Source organism: Haliotis asinina, chromosome 1 (genome assembly GCF_037392515.1).
Source record: "Haliotis asinina isolate JCU_RB_2024 chromosome 1, JCU_Hal_asi_v2, whole genome shotgun sequence".
NCBI classification, from domain to species: Eukaryota; Metazoa; Mollusca; class Gastropoda; order Lepetellida; family Haliotidae; genus Haliotis; species Haliotis asinina.
Window position 1 is genome coordinate 24,232,830 of NC_090280.1, and position 21,073 is coordinate 24,253,902.

Genomic DNA, 21,073 nt, shown 5'->3' on the forward strand with positions numbered 1-21,073 from the left:
ATATTACATTTGTCGCATTCATTTAGCCCTGCCCGACAGTTGAGAATTGTAAGTGCATGAGTTCTATGTGGCAATATTTATCACCTCTACTGCTGCACACAATCGTTTTGTGGAAACCATTGCTGTGGTTGACACTGCTGTGCAGCTGACGTATTCAAAAGCATATTATGCTGAACAGTGTGCATGTTTTTTACTCTTGCCTTTACACACGAATTCATGTGTCTGTGATAAATCAACAGAGAATTATCCATAGATGTAACAAGAGCGTGATTATAACGAATGTTTCACACGTCTGTTCATGTGTTCTATATCTGAACTGGGGCGGTGGGGTAGCCTTGTGGTTAAAACGTTCGCTCGTCACGGTACTGAGGACCTGGGTTCGATTCCCTACATGCGTACAATGTGTGAAATCCATTCTTGTTGTTCCCCGCGTAATATTGCTGGAATATCGCTAAAAGCGGCGTAAAACCTAAATTACTGTTTCTGAAATGTGAGTTTGTACACTCATACGGGAAGGAATGTGCTGGTTTGCACGGATGTTTCCCCTGTCAGTCATGTTTCCGGCTCATTAGTCAGTTAGACGTGAATAGATCGCATGTGATTTGAACCTTTATGAGTCAGAGATGTGTCAGCTGCATATGTCACAGCCAGTGTGCAAAACTGCCGATTTGTCACCTGAACACTTTACAGAACGCTTGTAGATGTCGGTCCTTTTATGAGTTATTAAAGCCCCTCTCTGAGGACTCGGGTTCGTTTCTCCACATGGGTACATTGAGTCAAGACTGGTGTCCGCCTTGATAAAAGCGGCGTAAAACTAAACGCACTCATCCACTCAATACCCGAGTTAGAATTGGTCGTCAGTAACCCGTGCTTGTCACAAGAGGTGTAACTTTGGAACAATGGCTTTTCTCCGAGATAACCCAGACCCCACCCCTCCACCCCCACCACCACACACACACACCATATCTTGGATGTGAGCGGGTCACCTAAGTGTGATCAGTCGGGATACGGAAGAGCACTTTGCATTTGGGACAAACTACAGAATATCAGACTATGACCTGTGTATGATTGTTTCGTGACAGACGCAAAATATTGTGCTTTGTCTCATTGACAATGTCCTGGTATCCATGACAGCGATCATTTATCTTTCAGACTTGGTGAATCACAGCTGCTTCATTTCCCGGGATTCATCATGTGAGCAATTATTTAAATGACATGAAACCAATGTCACTTCATGAACATATTCACGTATGAATTATGAATAAACTGTTACTGGTATGTAACATTACTCTCTCTAACAAAATCAACACGACGTCTACATTCGTAGTCCAGGTTATCGCTGTAGCCATGGCGACCGAACACCCGCACCACTGTTATCAACATCACGGTGTCTTGTGTGCGGTAAAGAAGAAATGTGAAACTGACAGCAGCCTTGATAAATAATGAACAAGGACATATTTCCTTTTGAGCAGACGTGGGTTGTTTGGGGTAGTTTCGCATGTGTAAGGTCAAGCACAAGGGACACCCCGGGATGAGTTATTCGCTGTGAGGCAGCTTTGTCCGGTCTGATACAAGGAAGGAAATTTGACCCACATTTGGACTGAATATTGAGTCAACTGTAGAGAAACATGTGGGTATATGAATACGAAATTGATTCGTGTCTTTATACATTACTGAAAGTCACTGAAGAAAATCAATAAATTCAAAGCCCTCTCTGTAGAGGCCTTCTATACGGAAGCTGTTTAGGGCTATTTGAAGTTTTTTCTTGACAGTATCAACATACTAAACTGAAATTTCACGATATTAAGAGAAAAGTTCTAGATAACAATCCCGAGATTTCAACCTCATATCTTGAAATTTCAACATATATGTAATACGTATCTTGAAATTTCAACTTAGCATCCTGTAATTTCAAGAATAAAAACGCACGACCCTAAAAGGCTTATTGGTATAATAAAGGCATAATTACGGTACGATCAGCTAGATTTGTAGAGTTCTCATTACGTGCCAATCGCATACAGATCAGTGACTGCATGAGGACATTAGCTTTGTATCACTAAGGTCATCGTGACCTGCGATAAGTGTAGTAATATGGTCATGTGGTATAAACGATACTCTTGTGAGACAGGATGCGTTGTCATGACAATAAGGTCTGCTGCCACGGTAATTATCCAATTTTCGCGGAATATTGACTAACGGACTAGACGGGTCTGGGAAAGGATAACCATGCGATTCCTATGTGTCTATGTATTAATTACAACACTCATGCAAAATACACGCATACGCTTTCTAAAAAATTCATTATCCAGTCTGGTTCCTGCAAATCGGTCTTAGGACTATGAGCGTTGACCTTGAGTATGGGATCGTTTCAATGATAAGATAGCTCTTTTGACCAAGGCCTTGCCGGGAAGGTGTTGTCGCGAAACTACAACTGATTTAAAATCATAATTCACAATTCTTCAAGTTACACCAAACTCACCATCGGACTACATCCGACTAAAACACGCCATGTTGAACAGTCAATACAAGAATGTCGTATGCAGTAAAATCTCTTTAATCTCTTTAATCTCAGAGTGATGGTCCCCTCCGACCATAGAATAGATGTTACAATGTCACTCCTAAGATCGTCACACCGATTCCGCACATGGGTGCAATGTGTGAGGCCCATTTAGTGCTCCCAGTCGGGATATTGCTGATAATAGCGTAAAACTAATCTAACTCACACATGGATAGCTGGAACTTAACAGTATGCGCATTGGCATCCCTTTGTGTTATTGTACCAAGGAATAAGAATGATAATAATGATAATAATTCACTTGTACAGCGCCTAGTATCCATCTGACTACTTGCTCACTCGACGCTGACTTCTCAGAATCTGATGATCATCACCCCGGATAACCCAAGCTGCCTCCTAGGCGCTACAAGGTTATAGATTAGAGGAGATAGAGGTTATAGATATAGAGGACATTACCTCACGGGTACCCATTTACTGCTGGGTGAACAGAGGCAAATTTGAACAAACTCACGTGCCTAAGGTGAGACCACATGGTTTCCCATGTGCTTTGTGGCGGGGCAGGGCCGAAGTCTTAGAAACTTACAGAAGTCAAATTGCCAAAGACGGTGACCCATCCAAGGACTGTCCGAGCTCGACGGTGTTTAACTACAACTGCTAGTGACCTGAGCTCTACGCACAGGACCACTCGCCATCACCGAATAGGCGGGAAACATGTTCCTGGAATGCCTTGGCGTCACACACCCTCTTGGTGGCATTGCCGAGTGTAACAAAAACTCTATTTGCTCAAGCGTTTATTTACCAGAAACAGGTATTGCAAAATAGCAAATACAGAATAAAAATAATTTGAGGATTGGCACATTCCATGTTTAACGACTAGTAGAATATGTATGGAAACCAACTACAGCATACCACAGGGACTTCTTTCACAAAGCAACCTTTACTAAGGTGAACCTTAACTCCCTTTCTTTAACCTTAGTGACTTACGATCACTGTGTTTCGTGGAAGGAGGCCCAGTTCTCCATGCTCTCCTGGGACAGAAACAAATAGACATTAATATAATGATATAACAATGGTAGTGCTAGACGTTACTCTGGTCAACATTTGGGTCGGGTGCCAAGAATGAATGCACCAGGTATTCTTTAATGCGACATTTCGAAAAAGTTGGAGATAACGCCTTCCTTTACGTATATATCATTACACAAAAGGAACATATCTAACGTCCATGCGGTTTTGAATTGTTTTATACATATTGAGATGACGACATTGCAATGTCAACATAACATCAGTGACACGTATACCGTCCCCCATAGCTTAACATAGACATCCGACGGACTTAGACCTCAGCTTCCATACCTTAACATAGAAATAACACAAACTCAGCGGTAAGGCGATCGCAACTTCCATACCTTAACAAAGACTCAAGGCTGTCGTAACGCTAAGGTGACCGTAACTTCTACACCTTAACATAGACTTACGACGGTTATAGTGCCGAGGTGACCGTAACTTTCATACCTTTACACATACGTAACACAACTTCAGCACTAAGGCGATCGTAGCTTACATACCTTAACAAAGGCTTGGGCTGTTGTAACGCTCAGCTGACCGTAATTCCTACGTAACACAGACATGTGACAGACATTGCGCTAAGGTGATCGTAACGTTCATACCTTATCGACCACGTGTACATATATAAAGAACCTAACAAACTGCCATGCATAATGTTGTTCCATTTTGATTTGTTTATAGCTCACTGAATTTGAGATGACGGCATGGCAACGTCATCGTGAACAGTAGTGACATGTGTCCACGGGTACGGCTACCCTGTCTGTATTGGTGTCTTGCAATCCTTGCAAAGGTTCAGTCGTGAATGTCCAAAATATTCGTTTTATGTATTAAAACCTAATCAAACACAAACCATATACACCTTCTTATGAATTGTTTCGTAAAACTGAATTCGTAAAAATTCGGTTGTCTATACCGTATGCATGACGGTTAACAACAATCGTAGTGAATACGAACACCTGCTTTGATGAAATGTGATGAAAAAATAGAGAACGTCATCATAAGAGAACATGAAACACGATTAAGGTAAGTTACTTACAGAGTAAATATGTAAATATCTATATACAAGTAACCCTGTAGTTAACGGAACAGATCTGCATCACGGCACACTAGTCTTACAACCTACAGTCCTGGAAGTACTACCGTATTTAAACCCCTCATCACAGAGGTCGACGTAGATAAAGGTTGATTTACCTTGCATTGCTCCACACTAAGGTACTGAATAAAATGTTCGTCTCACATGCCTAACGTACGTGAATAACAAAACACAAAAATATAGAACTGATGAAATGCCGTTTCCAGTTAAAAAAAGAGAGATCAAAACACATATTAACATATTTGAAAGAAAACTCTCTGGCTTATGAACAACCAATACTCCATGAAGTATGAGGACAGTTATTATGGATATATAACCTCTTTATTCTGTATAGGCGACGTTTCTACATAGAATCCAATGTCGTTGTCCAGCAAAGCATAATGAAGTTGTACCTCCTTAATATATATCCTCATTCTTCATCTTCTCAACTTCTAGAATGCCGACCAGAGAGGCAATATGCCATGCCTGTTCAAATACCAAGATGCCACAAATGTATGAACAGCAAGACGGTTAGCCTTTCATGGAAAACAGGTGGCGTAACCTATATGATCAGCAAGATGCCAAACGTTGTATGAACTCAAAAATCTTAATGCTTTATATACACAACTTGCCAAGCCTCTATAAAGACTAAATGAACAACATGATACCAAGCGTTATATGAGTTCCAAAAAATACAACAACCGTTTGACACTAACTTTCACAACTTATTGTATTTCGACAAAAATAAAGGAGGTAGATTCCCTACTACGTATGAGGGAAGAAAATGATGTCATGATAATGCTCAAGTAAACTGGTCACCTTTGCAGGTGAATTATAAAGCTGTTATTTCTCTCCCTACGGTCAGTGCACAACCTTGTATATAAAAGTATCAGTGGAAATGAAAACAGACAGATACACTCTCGACGGGGTACCCCCTTAATGGTAGATGCTAGTTTGATGCAGATTGCGAACGTGTAAATGTAGGATTCAGTTTCTTTATTACCGTGGATCATTATAAAGAAGCCAATAGTTACGCACCCACTCACTCACACACACACACTCTCTCTTTTTATACCAATGTTCTATTCAGCTTTCAAAGCATATTTGCTTATCTAAATGATTCCATTGAATGTTAGTTATGTTTCGCAATGTAACCTTGATACTCTGAGATTCAGCTTCTCAGGTCTTGTCCAGCAGCTGGAGATTCTCAAGTGTCTTTCATCTTCACTTCCAGAAGTCAATCTGTTCATATACCACAGGCTCCTCCCTTCTGTGTATGATGGGTTGGCCGTCGATCAGGGTAGGCGATTCAAGGGCAAGGTCGGCGTAGGTCAGACCATCATCATTCTGAAATTTTAACACAACTGCACTTACAAATGTCGAACATTTCTATCATGAGAATTTATTCCATGACTGAACCCAAATCTGCACCTGGTACATTTACTGAACCAAGCAGTTCACTACTGCAGAACATGCTTTCTCTTTGTGTTCGTTGCAACTTAGAGTCGTTTCGGCATGGTGTCAGCCAATCAGAGACGTCTCTTCCCCGGAACGTGACAGGATATGTATAATACACCTACCGTTTCGCCACAGTTGTTGTATTCGGCAGCGACTGGTCCAGCATAGTCGATTAGAACTGCATTTTCCGACTGGAGACAGCAAACATATGTATGATCTCAACAGGGGATCATTATGATGTATTAAACACATGATATCTCTTCACACATCCAATATATTACATTGTGTTGTTCAGGCTTTTGAAAAGACTTGTAAGGTTAATGCCCATATAGGTCTTGGTTTTTTATGAGGAACTGAACTTACTGGTAAGTTTTGTAAGTTTTTGCATTACTTAAATGAATATGAACATAATGTAACAACATCATCATTGAAATTATTGGTAGAAGTAATGAGAAAATACTGTCCGTCTGCTAGTGATACGTAAGTTTGTTCTTAATCAAAGAAAAACATTGACTATAATAATTATGATAATTGTTCCAGAATTTTGTCTGTGGCCTCGACTTGGCAGCTGCGAGGGTTTTTTTTTATTCTTCTCTTTAACCTACAGCCACTGGTGAACCAAGTGATGACATATATTTTTGCTGTTCTGTGTTGACATATGTTTTATGATATGTTAGGTTTGCTTTACGCAACACTCAGCAGTTGACGTCAATGAATGAACGAGAAAATCAATTCATAATGAGCATCGATCTTCGCAAATGCATTCATTATCTCACGGGGCGGTGGGGTGGCCTAGTAGTTAAAGCGTTCGCTCCTCACGCCGAAGGCCGCGGTTCGATTACCCACATTAGTACAATGTGCGAAGTCAATTTCTGGAGTTCCCCCGTCGTGATGTTGCAGGAATATTGTTGAAAGCGGCGTAAAACCAAACTCACTCACTCACTCATCACCTTACGTTGCCTATTTCGTGTCCATGTCTTTACGACACACTGACTGAATGATAATAAATTATCTTCCTGTCAGTTTTGTATTGTAGGAAAACAGTTCCAGTACCCACTTACCGATGGCCCTGCGCCGGCATAAGCCCTGTTCATGAAGTGTTTGCATTGAGCCTTCTGTACCGTGGCATAAACATCAGACACTGTGGAAAAGAGAACAAAGTAAATGAACTATAGAACAATTGTGTGAGATTGGTACTGAAGCCTTGGTGGGCCATTCGGGGTTTCGCTTTTTTCAACTTATTTACTTGAATTTTCAAGTTTGTAACAATAATTCAACATGTGCATTTGGAAATTAATGAAAATTGGCCAAAAAAGGCTTCTATAGGATGGGTGTCAAACTTCTGTAGGATGTCAAACTTACAGTAATCTCTTACAACAAAGACACCTGATGAGAAGGTGTCAAAAACAGCAAGTGTCTGTGCGGGTTTCGTAGAAATCTTTGTTAAAGTGGGTTTTTTTGTACATCCGCCAGTGACACTGACTACAGCTTGTGTTAAACACCCCTGGTCTGATGCTGACAAACAAAGAACCATATTTGGGGATACGCACCCATAACCATAGTTTCTTTCATGACAAAGGAAAACCATCAAACACGGTGAATGTCAATGCTCTAGACGGCAGCTACATCCGCACATTGTCACAACAAAGACACACGGACACACCGCTGAGGTAAATAGTCAGGGGCTAAGATGACGTCATGAGGTATAGATGACGTCATGTATAGCGTCACCTCAAGTGAGATTTGCTTTACGCCGCTTTTAGCAATATTCCATCAACATCACGGCGGGGACACCGGAAATGGTCTTCATTGAACCCATATGGAGAATCGAATCCATATCTTCAGCGTGACGAGCGAACGCTTTATCCACTAGGCTACCCGACCGCCCCTCAATTAAGGTGAGACTCACTGACCACAAGGATAGAAAGATGGGCTATACCTTCTCTCCTGCGCCTTCTCTTTTTGTTCACCTTGGCATACAAGTCTGTAGGTAGAAGTGTTTAGTCAGAAACTATTAAACTAAGTATTACAAGAAGAAATAATACCAATGGTTCTATAGGTGTGTACACCGCACTCAGCAATATCCCAGCTATGGCAGCGGGTTGTCACATGGAGCCTCGATTGATTTCAGCCGCTGGGACATGATGCCAGGCTTAAATGAAGCAGACAGTCTAACCGTTAATAATTTGTGAAGAGCATTTCAAATCTAGATTTTCACGGGGTAGATTCTTAAAGATCTACTTGAAAACGTATCTATTACGTAACAGCTTATCATTCAGTCACCCAATCCTAAACACTGCTTGTCACCCAATCCTAAACACTGCTTGTCACCCATTCCTAAACACTGCTTGTCACCCAATCCTAAACACTGCTTGTCACCCAATCCTAAACACTCCTTGTCACCCAATCCTAAACACTGCTTGTCACCCAATCCTAAGCACTGCTTGTCACCCAATCCTAAACACTGCTTGTCACCCAATCCTAAACACTGCTTGTCTCCCAATCCTAAACACTGCTTGTCACCCAATCCTAAACACCCAATCCTAAACACTGCTTGTCTCCCAATCCTAAACACTGCTTGTCACCCATTGCACTTTGCAATCAACAACTGTATAATCAATATTACATGGTAGGTCAGTGAAGCATTTGTGTGTACATGTATATGAAATTTTGCTTAATATTTATCACAAGCAGTGGCTTGTTAGATAATATGCGACAACGCATGGTGTTTTTCTCGGTCTGTGGAACCTACAGTTATTCCAGTGACTCTTTACTCTGCAGTAAACGGCATGCTACCAATAATGTGTGTGACGTAGATGAATGAATAAACAAATTTGGATTTACGCCGCTTTTAGCATTCTTTCAGCAATGTCACGGTGGGGGACACCAGAAATGGACTTCGCATGTTGGACCAAAGTAGGGAATGGAACCCTGGCTTTCGGCTTGAAGAAAGAACGCTTTAGCCACTGGGCCACCCTACCTCTCCTTCACAGCACAAGGACCTTGGTATTACTCGGGTCATGTGTGGCTGATTAACTATAGCGGCTTTTCAGTTGCTTCGTCTGAACACAGTGCTTGTTTGCGAACACGTGTTTTTCCTAACATTTAGTTCAAGGTCACTTTATATATCCTGGGGGTTTATCTTGTTTCTAATATTGGAACATCATTCATCTTCCTTGATTACAGGTCCTATGTTCCGGACAAGCCGGAAGATAACAATATTCCATGAATGATTTCCAAATGATCAAGTTGATTAGAAACAAACATCAAGTACAAGGAATTTGATACAAATACAAGTACGTGGCGTGTGGCGGTTAGGCAGGGGTTGGGGTTAGGAAGGGGAGGGGCGTGTGGTGATTGAGTTGGGATTGGGATGGCGCTTGGCGGTTGGATGTAGGTAGGGGTTGGGGTGGGGTTTCGGATGGCGTGCAGCGGTTGGGTGGAGGTAGAGGTTGGAGCGTCGTGTGGCACTTGGGTGGGAGTGGGGGTCGGGAGTTCTATTACTTGTGGGGTGTTGCTGCACACATGTTCAATAAACTGACCTTGAGTAATGACGAAGAAAAGTTTCAAATGAAATCTATGAGCATGCCCTATTAAGTTTAATATAAATCCTGAATTCCCCTGCTTCTTTTTGTGCGACCTGATGTACAATGGCGTTCTCCCGATACAATACTTAAATTACATACATCACGTTTTATGTGACCACTGACTGTGTCACTATTACTAGACATATCCTATCCAGGTGTCATAAGCACTACTTTCAGTTGTTCGTTTGTTTGTTGCGACATGTTGCGCTCAGCACACCGAACCCGTGTCTTCGGCATAACGGGACAGTGGGGTAGCTACTAGCTTGTGGTATCTGCGTTCGCCCCTTTCGGCGAAAATGCGGATTTGATCCCTCACTTGAGTACAATGTGTGAAATCCATTTCTGGTGTAGCCCAGATATTGTTGGAATCGCTACAAACGGCATATAAGTAAACTCACTTTCCTCCGCCTGACGAAAAATCTCTGGACTATCCCACGCCCCTCCGAACAATGAATGATTTGCAGTGCATTCATACAATCCGCACGGTATACGAATAAGTCTGCTGATCGAATGCGCCGACACGCTTTTGCATGATTTCAAACACTTACCACTTGGATCTTGTTGAAATTGTGCTTCGTTGTCAGCCATACTGCGGTCTCCAGCCCTAAAAGACATGCATGAGGTGAAGGAGTAAGCAATTCATATCATGCCACGGCATACATCAGACTGCAAAGTTAAACTTCGAAAAAATAAACCTTTAATTAGTTAGCTGCAAATGCTGATATTAGATATTACCTACCTGAGCCTACCTGGCACCAACCACTTCTGTGATTATCTTGAAGTCATAATGCTCACCTCGAAAGTACAAACGACAATGCTAATCCTGTATCCTTTTCTTTCTTTTCAGTACCTTAACTTATGAGACAAACACTGAAACGTATTTTGTTGGAGTAACTCTGTACCTTATCTTGTAGGAGTAAAACTGTACCTTAACTGGTAGGAGAAGAAGTGCACCTTAAATCGTAGGAGTAAAAGTGTACCTCAACTTGTAAGAGTAAAACTTCACCTTAACTTGTAGGAGTATAACTGTACCTCAACTTGTAGGAGTAGCTCTGAACCTTAACTTGTAAGAGTTAAACTGTACCTTAACTTGTAGGAGTAACTCTGCACCTTAGCTTGTACAATAAACTCAGTGCGCCTAGAGGCAGCAAGAGTTGTATACTCCCCAGGGAGTTGAGACTGATAATACGATGTGATGCTGAGACGGACATCCAATGGTCGAGGGTAACAAATACCAGGGCCTTGAGCAAGCACTAGTTGCATGGATATGTGCGCTATATAAATATCCAATAATAACTTGTATCAGTAACTGTGTACATTAACTTGTAGGAGTAACTCTCCACCTTAGCTTGTAGGAGTAAAAGTGTACCTTAACTTGTAGGAGTAAAACTGTATCTTAACTTGTAGGAGAAACTCTATACCTTAACTTGTACGAGAAACTCTATACCTTAACTTGTAGGAGTAAAACTGTATCTTAACCTGTAGGAGAAACTCTATACCTTAACGTATAGGAGAAACTCTATACCTTAACTTGTAGGAGTAACTGTACCGTAACATATGTGAGTGACCCTATATCTTAACCTGTATGAGTACACCGAACTCGTAGGACTAAACCTGTACCTTAACTCGTATGTAAACGCTGTGGTCTTCTCATTGTACTTGAAATGATATACTGGCAACAGATATCTACTATTGAGAGTCCTCACCTGTACACTTTACCTCCTGAAATAGATAAAACATACCCTAGTGTAATCACTTCTAATGCAAATTATCATTCAGAAAGGATTCAAATGCGCCTACTGTAATTGAAGTAATAAAACTGAAGAGATGCATGACAGGATATACGACAGCAGCATAATTAATATTTTCTCGTATAACCACAAAGACAATACCTTTTTTGGTCCTGTTTCTTCGGAAAACGACGGCGACGATGACGAAAGCGATGACCACAATGAGGACAGAACAGGCGGCAGTCACAGGTACGATGGGGACTACACCAGATTCAGTTAACTCACGTGCTGCAACATTCACCATACCAAATAACAGCTTTCCTTTGATTCAATATACATACAACATAGGGCATAAGATCACACTGAAATGTGTTCAAATGGAAGCAAGAGTCGCAAATGTCAGGATATATTGGAACTGGTTTGTTTGTTGAATTATATAAATGATGTATGTAATAGAGTAAATATATAATGTTTTTGTTCTCCTCGGTTCAGATCTGATTTTGTTGCTTTTGGGGAATCTGAGAGTGACGAATCACACTGACTTGATGTCATATCATCAGATTAATAGTCAAGATTGACCTCCTGATCCACATTTTGGTAGATACCTGTTCAAAATCTCTGTGTGTTTTGAGAAATTTGAAGTGAGTAAACACTTAAACAGTCAATGCGGGTCCTATGCAAATATAATTTTAAATGTTACAATAATCTGTAACGAATGTATGTTTGCGGAATCTGTGCAGGCCTTACAGAGGACCTCCAGTGTCAGGTTCCGTGATGCACTCCCATGGCTGTTGTTGCCGAGACACGTGTACTGTCCAGACACAGACACATCTACAGCTGGCATAGACAACACAGCCCCCACGTGTCCTGTAATCACCATCTGTGTGGATGTGTCCCACCAGGTTACAGTGCAGGCAGGGTTACAGTCAGCAGAACATCTCACTGTTAGAGGTTTCCCCTCTTCTACCTCCAGCTTGTCCCTTGTGCCTTCAAACAGTATCTGGTCAGGTCCATCTGGAATAATTGATGTGCGATGGTGAGGGGAAAATACATCTAAGATACTTCCCTCGTCATTTGGCGTCAGTTACACTAATTAAGGAACACCAAATAGTGCAATACTGATGTTATGCACAGTTTGCACAATCAATAATCATTAATCAGTCGCGACCTTGATCATCACAGTCAACCCATTTTATGCCATGACAGTCATTTGGAATAAACACGGTGATGTACTGTGACGACACATAGTTACGATTTTAAAGCTATAGTTGAACCATGAGTAGTAATCTGAACGTTGAAATGTATCGTGTCAGTGCCAGTTGAGCGCCGCCAAGTTACATACAAATGTCACGACGCAATTGTTCCGATAGGTGACACTGGCGTTACATATTCAGTGACGCTTCACGGCTTGTTTCAGGTCGTATTGTGGTCGTGTCTGGGGAGGTTTTTAACAGATGATTATGGTACTTCAGAAGGTAAATGAAAAGTTAATGAGAGAAAGCTCTGTCTTGTGTAAACATTTGCGTACAATATAGAATACAGAATAGTAGAAGATACTCTAAATATACTCTAAATGTCTTGAATTTTGCCATGCGTGGTTGGTAGTGAGTCTCTTGTGTTCCTTATTTCCCTAATATTTTAAATATTCTTGTTTTGGCCTTTGTGTGTCACCGAGCATTTACATTTTCTGAAATCTGAGGCTCGAATTGCGAGACCGAGGAACAAAAACTGCATTCGTTGTCGTAGCAACAGATTCATTCAATCTATATTATGTATTGTGCTGATCTGAGCTCACATCCATATTAACAACAGTGATGTGACATAATTTTGAAGTATTCGTGTTTGAAGTATTTGAAGTGTTTCATTAAACCTTTGAAGCTGAAAACTTTCATCACAGATTTTGGCTATGTTGTCGTTAATTCCGATCCGAACCACCAAAGTACTGTTATAATAATGATTCAGGACATGACGATTGTTACTCCCATACTTTAACATAGATATACGACAGTTCGCTTTGAGGAACGGGGCCGAGCTGCAGTTTTGATAAATTCTGAAACTTTCAACTGATCATTGAAGCAAACCGGCCTCTAATTCCTACCCGAACTTTCACAATAATGATTTCTGTTCTGTTTACACAGAAATTCAGCAAAAGAAAGATGTCACAAAACTGTCACTCAGGAGCAGAATTTCAAAGATAAGTAATACGAGGTCCTGTTACCTAAAACAAGGTAGGTTCTTACTCACAGAGGACATCCAACACATGTCCGTAACTCCAGTCAGACACCAACCCCTGCTCCACAGCCTGGCAGCTGTAGTTGACTCCCTGGTTCTCTCTGCTGACGTGGGTTATTGTCAGGTTATCTCCACTTCTAGGAGACTCATCACCAGATTCTAGCAGGGGCCTGTCCCTCCTCCAGATGTAGGTCATGGTCAGACGGTGGTGGTCCGGGGGTAGACTCCGGGAGGAGGAGGAGCATGTGAGGGTGACATTCTCACCTGATACAGGTGAGGCAGGTCCGGTGATGGTAGGTGTGGATGGCTTTTCTGTGAACAAATGAGTAAATCCATTGATACAATAATGCGAGTGCCAACCCCCCCTCCCGCCACCCCACCCCCCGATTTTACGAACTGTTTTTACATTTGAAAAATTCATCGTTATTGCCCATAACATATAGGCTAGTGACATGTTAATATTCGGAATTTATAGTTAAATACTTACGTGCTACAACGACGACCTGTCTACATCCAGGAACATTCTCAATGCCAATAAAACGATTTTACTAAGTGTTTGGACATTTGAAGAATTCACCGTTATTGCTAAGTGTTTGGACATTTGAAGAATTCACCGTTGTTGCCCATAAGATATAGGCCAGCGACATGCCAATATTCAGAATGTATTTTTTAATACTGACGTGCTACAACCAGGACCTGTCTACATCCAGTAACTTCCTCTCCATTGGCTCCCCGACAGTAGTAAGTACCAGCGTCCTGTACAGTAACATTGTAGATGGTAAACCTCAGCTCTCCGGCCTGTGATGGTGAGTCCTCCTCGGTGTATCTGATCCTGGTCTTGTAGTCGGTGTGACTGCTGTTGAATACCATTACACGGTGTGTCCTGGGCTGGACCACTAATAGTCTCTCAGATACCGAACCATTCAGCCATACACAATAGATGAAGCTGACATTCTCAGGGTTCATGGTCATGGTCATGGTAACATCTTCACCAACACGAGTAACAGTGTGTGGGTATCCAGTTGTCATGGAGGCAAGACCTGTATACGAAACGGTAAATAGAATCAGAAGTCGATAACAATGGATGCAAAAGCAAATGCGGAAAAATAATACGTAAATTAACTCTACCACAGATTCAAAATATATGTCAGTTTTCGAAGACAGATACATACCAAAACCACATAGTGTAACGGCCACAAAGGAAAACAGAAACATAGTCACCACTGTGGCGAGTAAAAACTGACAGGTACAGTTTCTGATATTATGTGTCACATTATGTAGTTTCACTAGATGATATTTCCCTATAAACATTTCCCGGTGAACCTTACGTTATGCTACGATATTATATACTCTTGTGTGAATATGTCCTCCCTTAAAGCCCACAGTGTATCATTATGGTCGTTTCATAGATTTGGTTGATATATAGAGGATAATATCAATTAAAACACGTCACTTCAGTCAATCACTCAGTGGTTAAAACATGTTTGAGGGTTTTGTCCAAGGATCCTCATTTGGGTGTTTGGTCCTTATGGGTTTTGTCCTAAGGGATTGTTTGGTCCCAGGAGACTTTCGTCCACTTTGTTTTTGTTTGTTTTTTTTGTCATACGGTCACAATTATTTCATGTCAATTCTGCTGATAATAGTGACCTTGAAAACGCATCACCTTTCTAATCACATTTAAGCGGTTGTTTTTCAAAGGAAATCGTTGGAATGAATAGAAACCCCGATTGTTCTGTCCGTCTACGTTGTGACTGAAATATTGCCGATGTGACAGTAAATCTTAACTCACTCACTCACGTTTTAGTTGTCACTCAGTCTTTCAGATTCATAAAGGCCAATCAACATGGTCAGACTTACCCGACAAAAGACAAACACGCGAGATACCATGACACGTGATGCCCAGACTTACTCCTAATGCCCTGCCAAAGTCTCTTGATTCCTTTTATGAATATTGCACTAATTGACAACTCAACGTAAATGTATAAAACACAAAACTCATAGTATTTGGTTCAGGCCCAGGTTAAATCGAAAAATGATATTTACATTTGGGGAGAAATGTATATCTAGGTATAAAACTACACAGAAGCAAAAACGGTTACTAGCATGAGTGAAAACGCGTCAAAAGGCTATGAATAGCCTGCTGAAAAAGTAAAAATACTGAATTTACCTCTTGATTGTTTATTACCGGCATTTGATCGGCATATTAGCGGGAGACGTAAAACGTAGTCATGGGTAACAGTAGGGTTGCTGTTGTCACTAACTGTAACGTCATACTCATGATGTCGACCTATCTATTACAGCTGTGCGGCGCCTATGACGACACTTAGTTTTCATTAACAACCTGAAGAGTCGTGGAACGGCGAAGATCTTGTGGACACACACACACACACACACACACACACACACACACACACACACACACACACACACACACACACACACACACACACACACACACACACACACACACACACACACACACACACACACACACACACACACACACACACACACACACACACACTGTTACGGTTAAGAATTTTCCCAGACAAACCCCCTGTGAACCAGCAAAACAGAGCAAAGACAAGTCTAAAACATTCAAAGTTTGTATTATTTAGTAAAGAGAGCAAGTTATACAAAGTCACAATTCAATTATACAATATCGATTTCAAATACAATACAAATGAGACAAAATCTAAGGCAATGTGTCACAAGATATGTAGTAAACACACGAAAGTCTTAGCGGGAGAGAGAAACAGTCATACAGAATGCAACACAGTAAGCAGTCTGACGGTGGCTATGGAGATGAAGTGTTGGCAGCGATTGATGATGGTGTAACGTAATGTGACTGTGTCCGTCCCAACACGGCAACCATCCCATACATATACATTCAGTCATTTCGAGCACATAACCATCGCCACCAACGTGGAGAGATATAGAACAATGTCGTCGCTTCGTTTTGTTTTACAAAAGAGAGGTAACTCTAAAATACTGCCTTTGAGGCGTACCACTTAAATAATTTTCAGTAGGAAATGTGACCCATAATAACGAACAGTAAAACCTTTAATACTGTAACCCAATAACAAGCTTAAGTACCGTAATAATAATTAATAACTACTTAAATCACGGAAAACACACTCTCCTAACACTCTCCCTCTTGAGGAAAAAAAGTTTCGTAGAAACTTTCTGTTACAATCATAGCAATAATAATATAATAACATGACATATGATAATATGAGTAATATGAAAACCTTCTTGCAGAATTACTGCGACATAATGCAGATACATACATACAGCATCATCAAGTCATCATGCATTTATACCCTGGAAAGTGCATCGGCACAAACATTGTCTTTGCCTTTAATGTGTTGGATCGCAAGATTGAACCCTTGCAAGGTCAAACTCCACCTCATAAGTCTTTGGTTCTTGTTCTTCATTTTGTGAAGAAAAGTCAAGGAATTGTGATTAGTAAAACACTTCAATTGGCAAAGTGGTGGTACCAAGGTGCACTTCAAAATGTCTCTTTCTCAGTGGTAGAATAATTTCTTTGGTGCTCGTCAAATTTGATTACACGATGCCATTTAGAAAGTGGTCAAATGCAACATATGTCATATTTGGGATTTCACTTTCTCAGTAAAGTACAAATTCGAACCCGCACCCTCAGAGTCAGACACCTGCTCGCCAGCACACAAAGTCAGCCAAATTTCTTTGAAAAATAATAAACTGGATGTTCAGTTCCTGAATCATCCTCTTGAATCAGGACAGCACCTGCACCTACACCACTGGCATCAACTCGCAACTTAAATACTTTCTCAAAACCTGGTGCCTGTAATGCTGGAGAATTCATGGGTATGGCTTTGACTTTTTCAAATGCAGTCTGACAACTGCCATCCCACCGAAATTTTACCTTTTCCCCAAAAAGGTTGGTAAGTGGTGATACAACATCTGAGACGTTTTGACCAAACTTTCTGTAATAGCCAGCCATACCCAAGAATCTCATGACTTCTCTCTTAGATTGAGGCACTGGAAAATGTACAATTGCTTCAACTTTAGCATGAACTGGTTGTACCTGGCCGTGCCCTGCAACATGCCCTAAAATTCAACTTGTGCCTTCAAAATTCACACCTGGTGAGATTCACAGTTAACTTGGCCTGAAACAGTCTTTGGAAGAAAGCAGGAGTCCTTTTCAGATGGTCATCCAACTCAATGTCATAATAATCGATGACATCATACATGTAAGGCTTGACACGACCAAGGCCTGATGTGACATTGTTGACAAGTCTCTGGAACGTTGGTGGAGCGTTCTTCAGACCAAACGGCATCACTTTGTATTGATACAGTCCATCTGGAGTAGCGAATGCCGATATTTTCCTTGCACGGTCTGTGAGTGGAATCTGCCAGAAGTCCTTCAGTAAAAAGGGTTTTATGGCTTCTGTAACTCGTCAATGCTTACAGGCACTGATGAGAGTTGCAGCTCGCGTGTATTCTGGTAGCGTTGTTGAGTGCTTCGAATGTTTTCCTAGTTCAGTCAGTCAGTCCGTCTGTTGTGGCTAAATGCCACATGTTTTAGTTATCCAGGCCAATCACTGATAGCCAAACTTTCTTCATCCGGGTAGTCGCTCGGACCGGGTATATAAGCGCTGGAGCGCCTGTCACTAATGAGTCCGTGACGACCAGTAACTGGTTGGAGGTGAGAGCTCCCCACTCCGTACGTTCTGCATCAGAACGAAACCCTTTTCCCACCCCCTCTTAATATGTTTGATTAACAATAAAGTTGTAATTGTTAGAGATAATGTAGTGCCAACAGAGTGAATGGATTCATTTATGACAACTTAGTGACTCCATGTACTCCGTTTTAGTTGTAAAATAGTAGAGGTTAGAGCAAGTAGGAAAGTAAAAGTCGTATGTAGAGTCTGATTTAGTTGGGTTTTTGCGGGAGGATTTTAAGCACCTTTATTCTTTTTTAACATGGTGCATTGTAAGTTTACTGCAGAATCTAGTTGAGTTAGCATCAGTTGTGACACAGTTTGTAGAAGTCGTGAGTTGTTGTCCCACGTTGACTTGTAGCAGTTAGATGTTTACTGCAGAACCTAGCTGAGTTCGCATCAGTCGTGTTACAGTTTGTAGCAGTCGTGAGTTGTTGTCTCACATTGAGTTATAGCAGTTAGTTGGTTACTTCTAAGTAAGTGGCATGTAGACGTTGCGGGTTGTTGATGCATATTACTGTTGAATCGAGCGGGCACCAGACCTGACTCGTGAATGTTATCTGTGAGACATTGTAATTTTTGCAGAACTTAGTCAGGTTGGTATTAGTTGTGGGAAATGCTTCTGACTTGCCTCTGTGTTATGTTTTCATAAAGCTTTAAGGTTCTTATAGGTGCAATTATTTACACTATGTTATGATAATAAATAATCTTTGTTAAAACTATATTGAGTTCAGTTGTCATTCACCCCGCAACAAAAAGTGGAAAGAACATGGGGTGGTAGTACGAGCTTGGCCATCAAAGTTTCCATGAAACACCTTTTTATAAAAACACACAACGCAAAGTCCATTGATGGCCAGACCCGTCCTATTACAATTACTTATATACCTAGCTTGACCAATGCGATCAATGCAATCGTCCATTCTCGGAATAGAATACCAATCAGTTCGTGAGAGTGCATTGACAGCTTTCATGTCAGCACAGCAGCGCCAACCACCTCCACTCTACGGCACAAGAACACATGGTGAACTCCACGGACTGTCACTGGGTTCAGTGATATCAATGTCCAGCATGTATTGCACCTCTTTCCGCAGAATTTCACGCTTCACTGGATTCATCCGATAAGGGTGTTGTTTTACAGGCAGAGCATCACTTACATCTATATCATGGCTAACAACATCAGTTCGACCAGGCACATCAAGAAGTAAGTGACAGAACTCCGGCCCAGATTGAAGATCTACAGCATATATCAGGTGTACTACGTTCCAGCTACAGTTTTAAATTCCTAACACGGAATATAGAGGGTTTTCTGTCAAAGGTCGACAACCCCGATTTTATTGCTTATATACATAACTTTGAGTTTATCTGCCTAGTGGAAACATTTCTCGATAATTTAACAGCAATAACCCCGTTCTCTGCTTACGACTTGTACACATCCAAAGCTCATAGAATAGCAAAGGCTGGAAGATTATCTGGCGGAGTGGTCGTTTTGTTGAAAAGCACTCTAGCTAGTAAATGCCAACACATTTCTCTAGATATTGACAATGTTGTCTGTATCAAACTAGATAAAAGTACAGTTGGCAACAATAAAGATGTCCGTGTATTTGCAACATATGTACCTCCTATCGGCTCAACGTTTTATGTTGCAGCCGACGGCACAACCGCTGTCGATGATATTGACCAGTGGCTGATAGACCATTCAGACCATGGATGTGACGTCATCAGTTGCGGAGATTTGAACGCTCGTGTAGGTGTCCATAACAACCCACCAGACACACTTGACCTTCACGGTCTAGACGAAGCTGCATTCCCGGAGGAACCCTCAGTGCCTGTAAATTAAAGACATTCATGCGACAGTTCTGTAAACACCTTTGGTCGTAAACTGATTGACTTTTGCTTTTCTCATAATTTGTATATCTTTAACGGCAGAACGCTAAGTGACAATACAGGAGAATTTACTTATATATCCCAACAAGGTTGAAGTTGACTACTTTATTGGTACTGCTGATTTATTCTATATCCAACATGATGTTATAGTCGATTCTAGAGTTGAATCTAAACATATGCCCGTGATTCTCTGTGTCGACTCGGTAACAGCTTCTGCTCGTAAACTTGCGAATGATATATCTTTTAAGCCTATGCCACATGCCGAAGGCAGTTTTACTTTCAAGTGGAATGATAACAAGGCATCGGAATTTTTAATTTCCCTTAGTAACTCATGTCCCTCACTTCAAGATATGGTGGATGAAGTTGACGGTAACCTTAACAACAGTTTAGATATGTTTGTGAAAGCAGTTCATTCCGCATCTCAATGTATGAAAGAATCCCTTAAAAGTGGGTCAGTTGGCGATAATACAGGATTTTATACTCTGAAATGTAAAAAAGCTAAGCGAGAAGCACGACAGCATTTGAGATGATTTAGACGTCACAAATCATGTGAAAATAAACGTGCCTACTTCAAGATGAGAAACAAATATAAAGAGTAAAGAATATTTCCAGACGTGATAACAGAAACTGTAATATTGAACTTGATAGCTGATTGAATCATTTTAAGAATGTATTCCAAAGCATAGATCTACTTGCCGCTAATAATGATACATCCGTCCAAGATGACAATCTACTTGAAGATCTTGATTTAGACATTCTTGAAGCACCCATAACTAATAAAGAAATTCATGATGCAATCCAGCACTTAAAGAATGGTAAATCCC

General features: G+C 41.1%; 2 protein-coding genes across 3 annotated transcripts in view; both read right to left on the reverse strand.

Annotated features, from left to right (window-relative positions):
• LOC137289219 (large ribosomal subunit protein mL41-like) overlaps positions 1-21,073 on the reverse strand; it is a 254,186-nt gene that overhangs the window by 57,849 nt on the left and 175,264 nt on the right. The gene's annotated exons all lie outside the window — the stretch shown is intronic.
• LOC137289277 (uncharacterized) lies at positions 3,292-13,749 on the reverse strand. 2 transcript variants are annotated; one of them, XM_067820852.1, is made up of 8 exons: positions 13,672-13,749; positions 12,175-12,441; positions 11,590-11,715; positions 10,246-10,301; positions 8,050-8,094; positions 7,172-7,251; positions 6,233-6,301; positions 3,294-5,999 (listed from the first exon to the last, which is right to left on the reverse strand). In XM_067820852.1, the coding sequence occupies exons 4-8, from the start codon at positions 10,283-10,285 to the stop codon at positions 5,877-5,879; spliced, it is 357 nt and encodes a 118-aa protein (XP_067676953.1). In that variant the 5' UTR covers positions 10,286-10,301; positions 11,590-11,715; positions 12,175-12,441; positions 13,672-13,749; the 3' UTR covers positions 3,294-5,876. The 2 variants fall into 2 exon arrangements, 1 of the variants encoding a protein (XP_067676953.1); XR_010957182.1 differs by lacking the exons at positions 11,590-11,715; positions 12,175-12,441; positions 13,672-13,749 and having other exon boundaries at positions 3,292-3,543; positions 5,808-5,999; positions 10,246-11,419.

What these genes read in the sequence shown, in the direction of transcription:
- LOC137289277 (XM_067820852.1), bottom strand. Translation starts at nt 10,285, where the DNA reads ATGGCTGACAACGAAGCACAATTTCAACAAGATCCAAGTG. An exon ending in ATTTCAACAAGATCCAAGTG is followed by an intron (nt 8,095 to 10,245) that starts GTAAGTGTTTGA and finishes TTCTACCTACAG; the next exon opens with ACTTGTATGCCAAGGTGAAC. An exon ending in ATGCCGGCGCAGGGCCATCG is followed by an intron (nt 6,302 to 7,171) that starts GTAAGTGGGTAC and finishes TGCTGTCTCCAG; the next exon opens with TCGGAAAATGCAGTTCTAAT.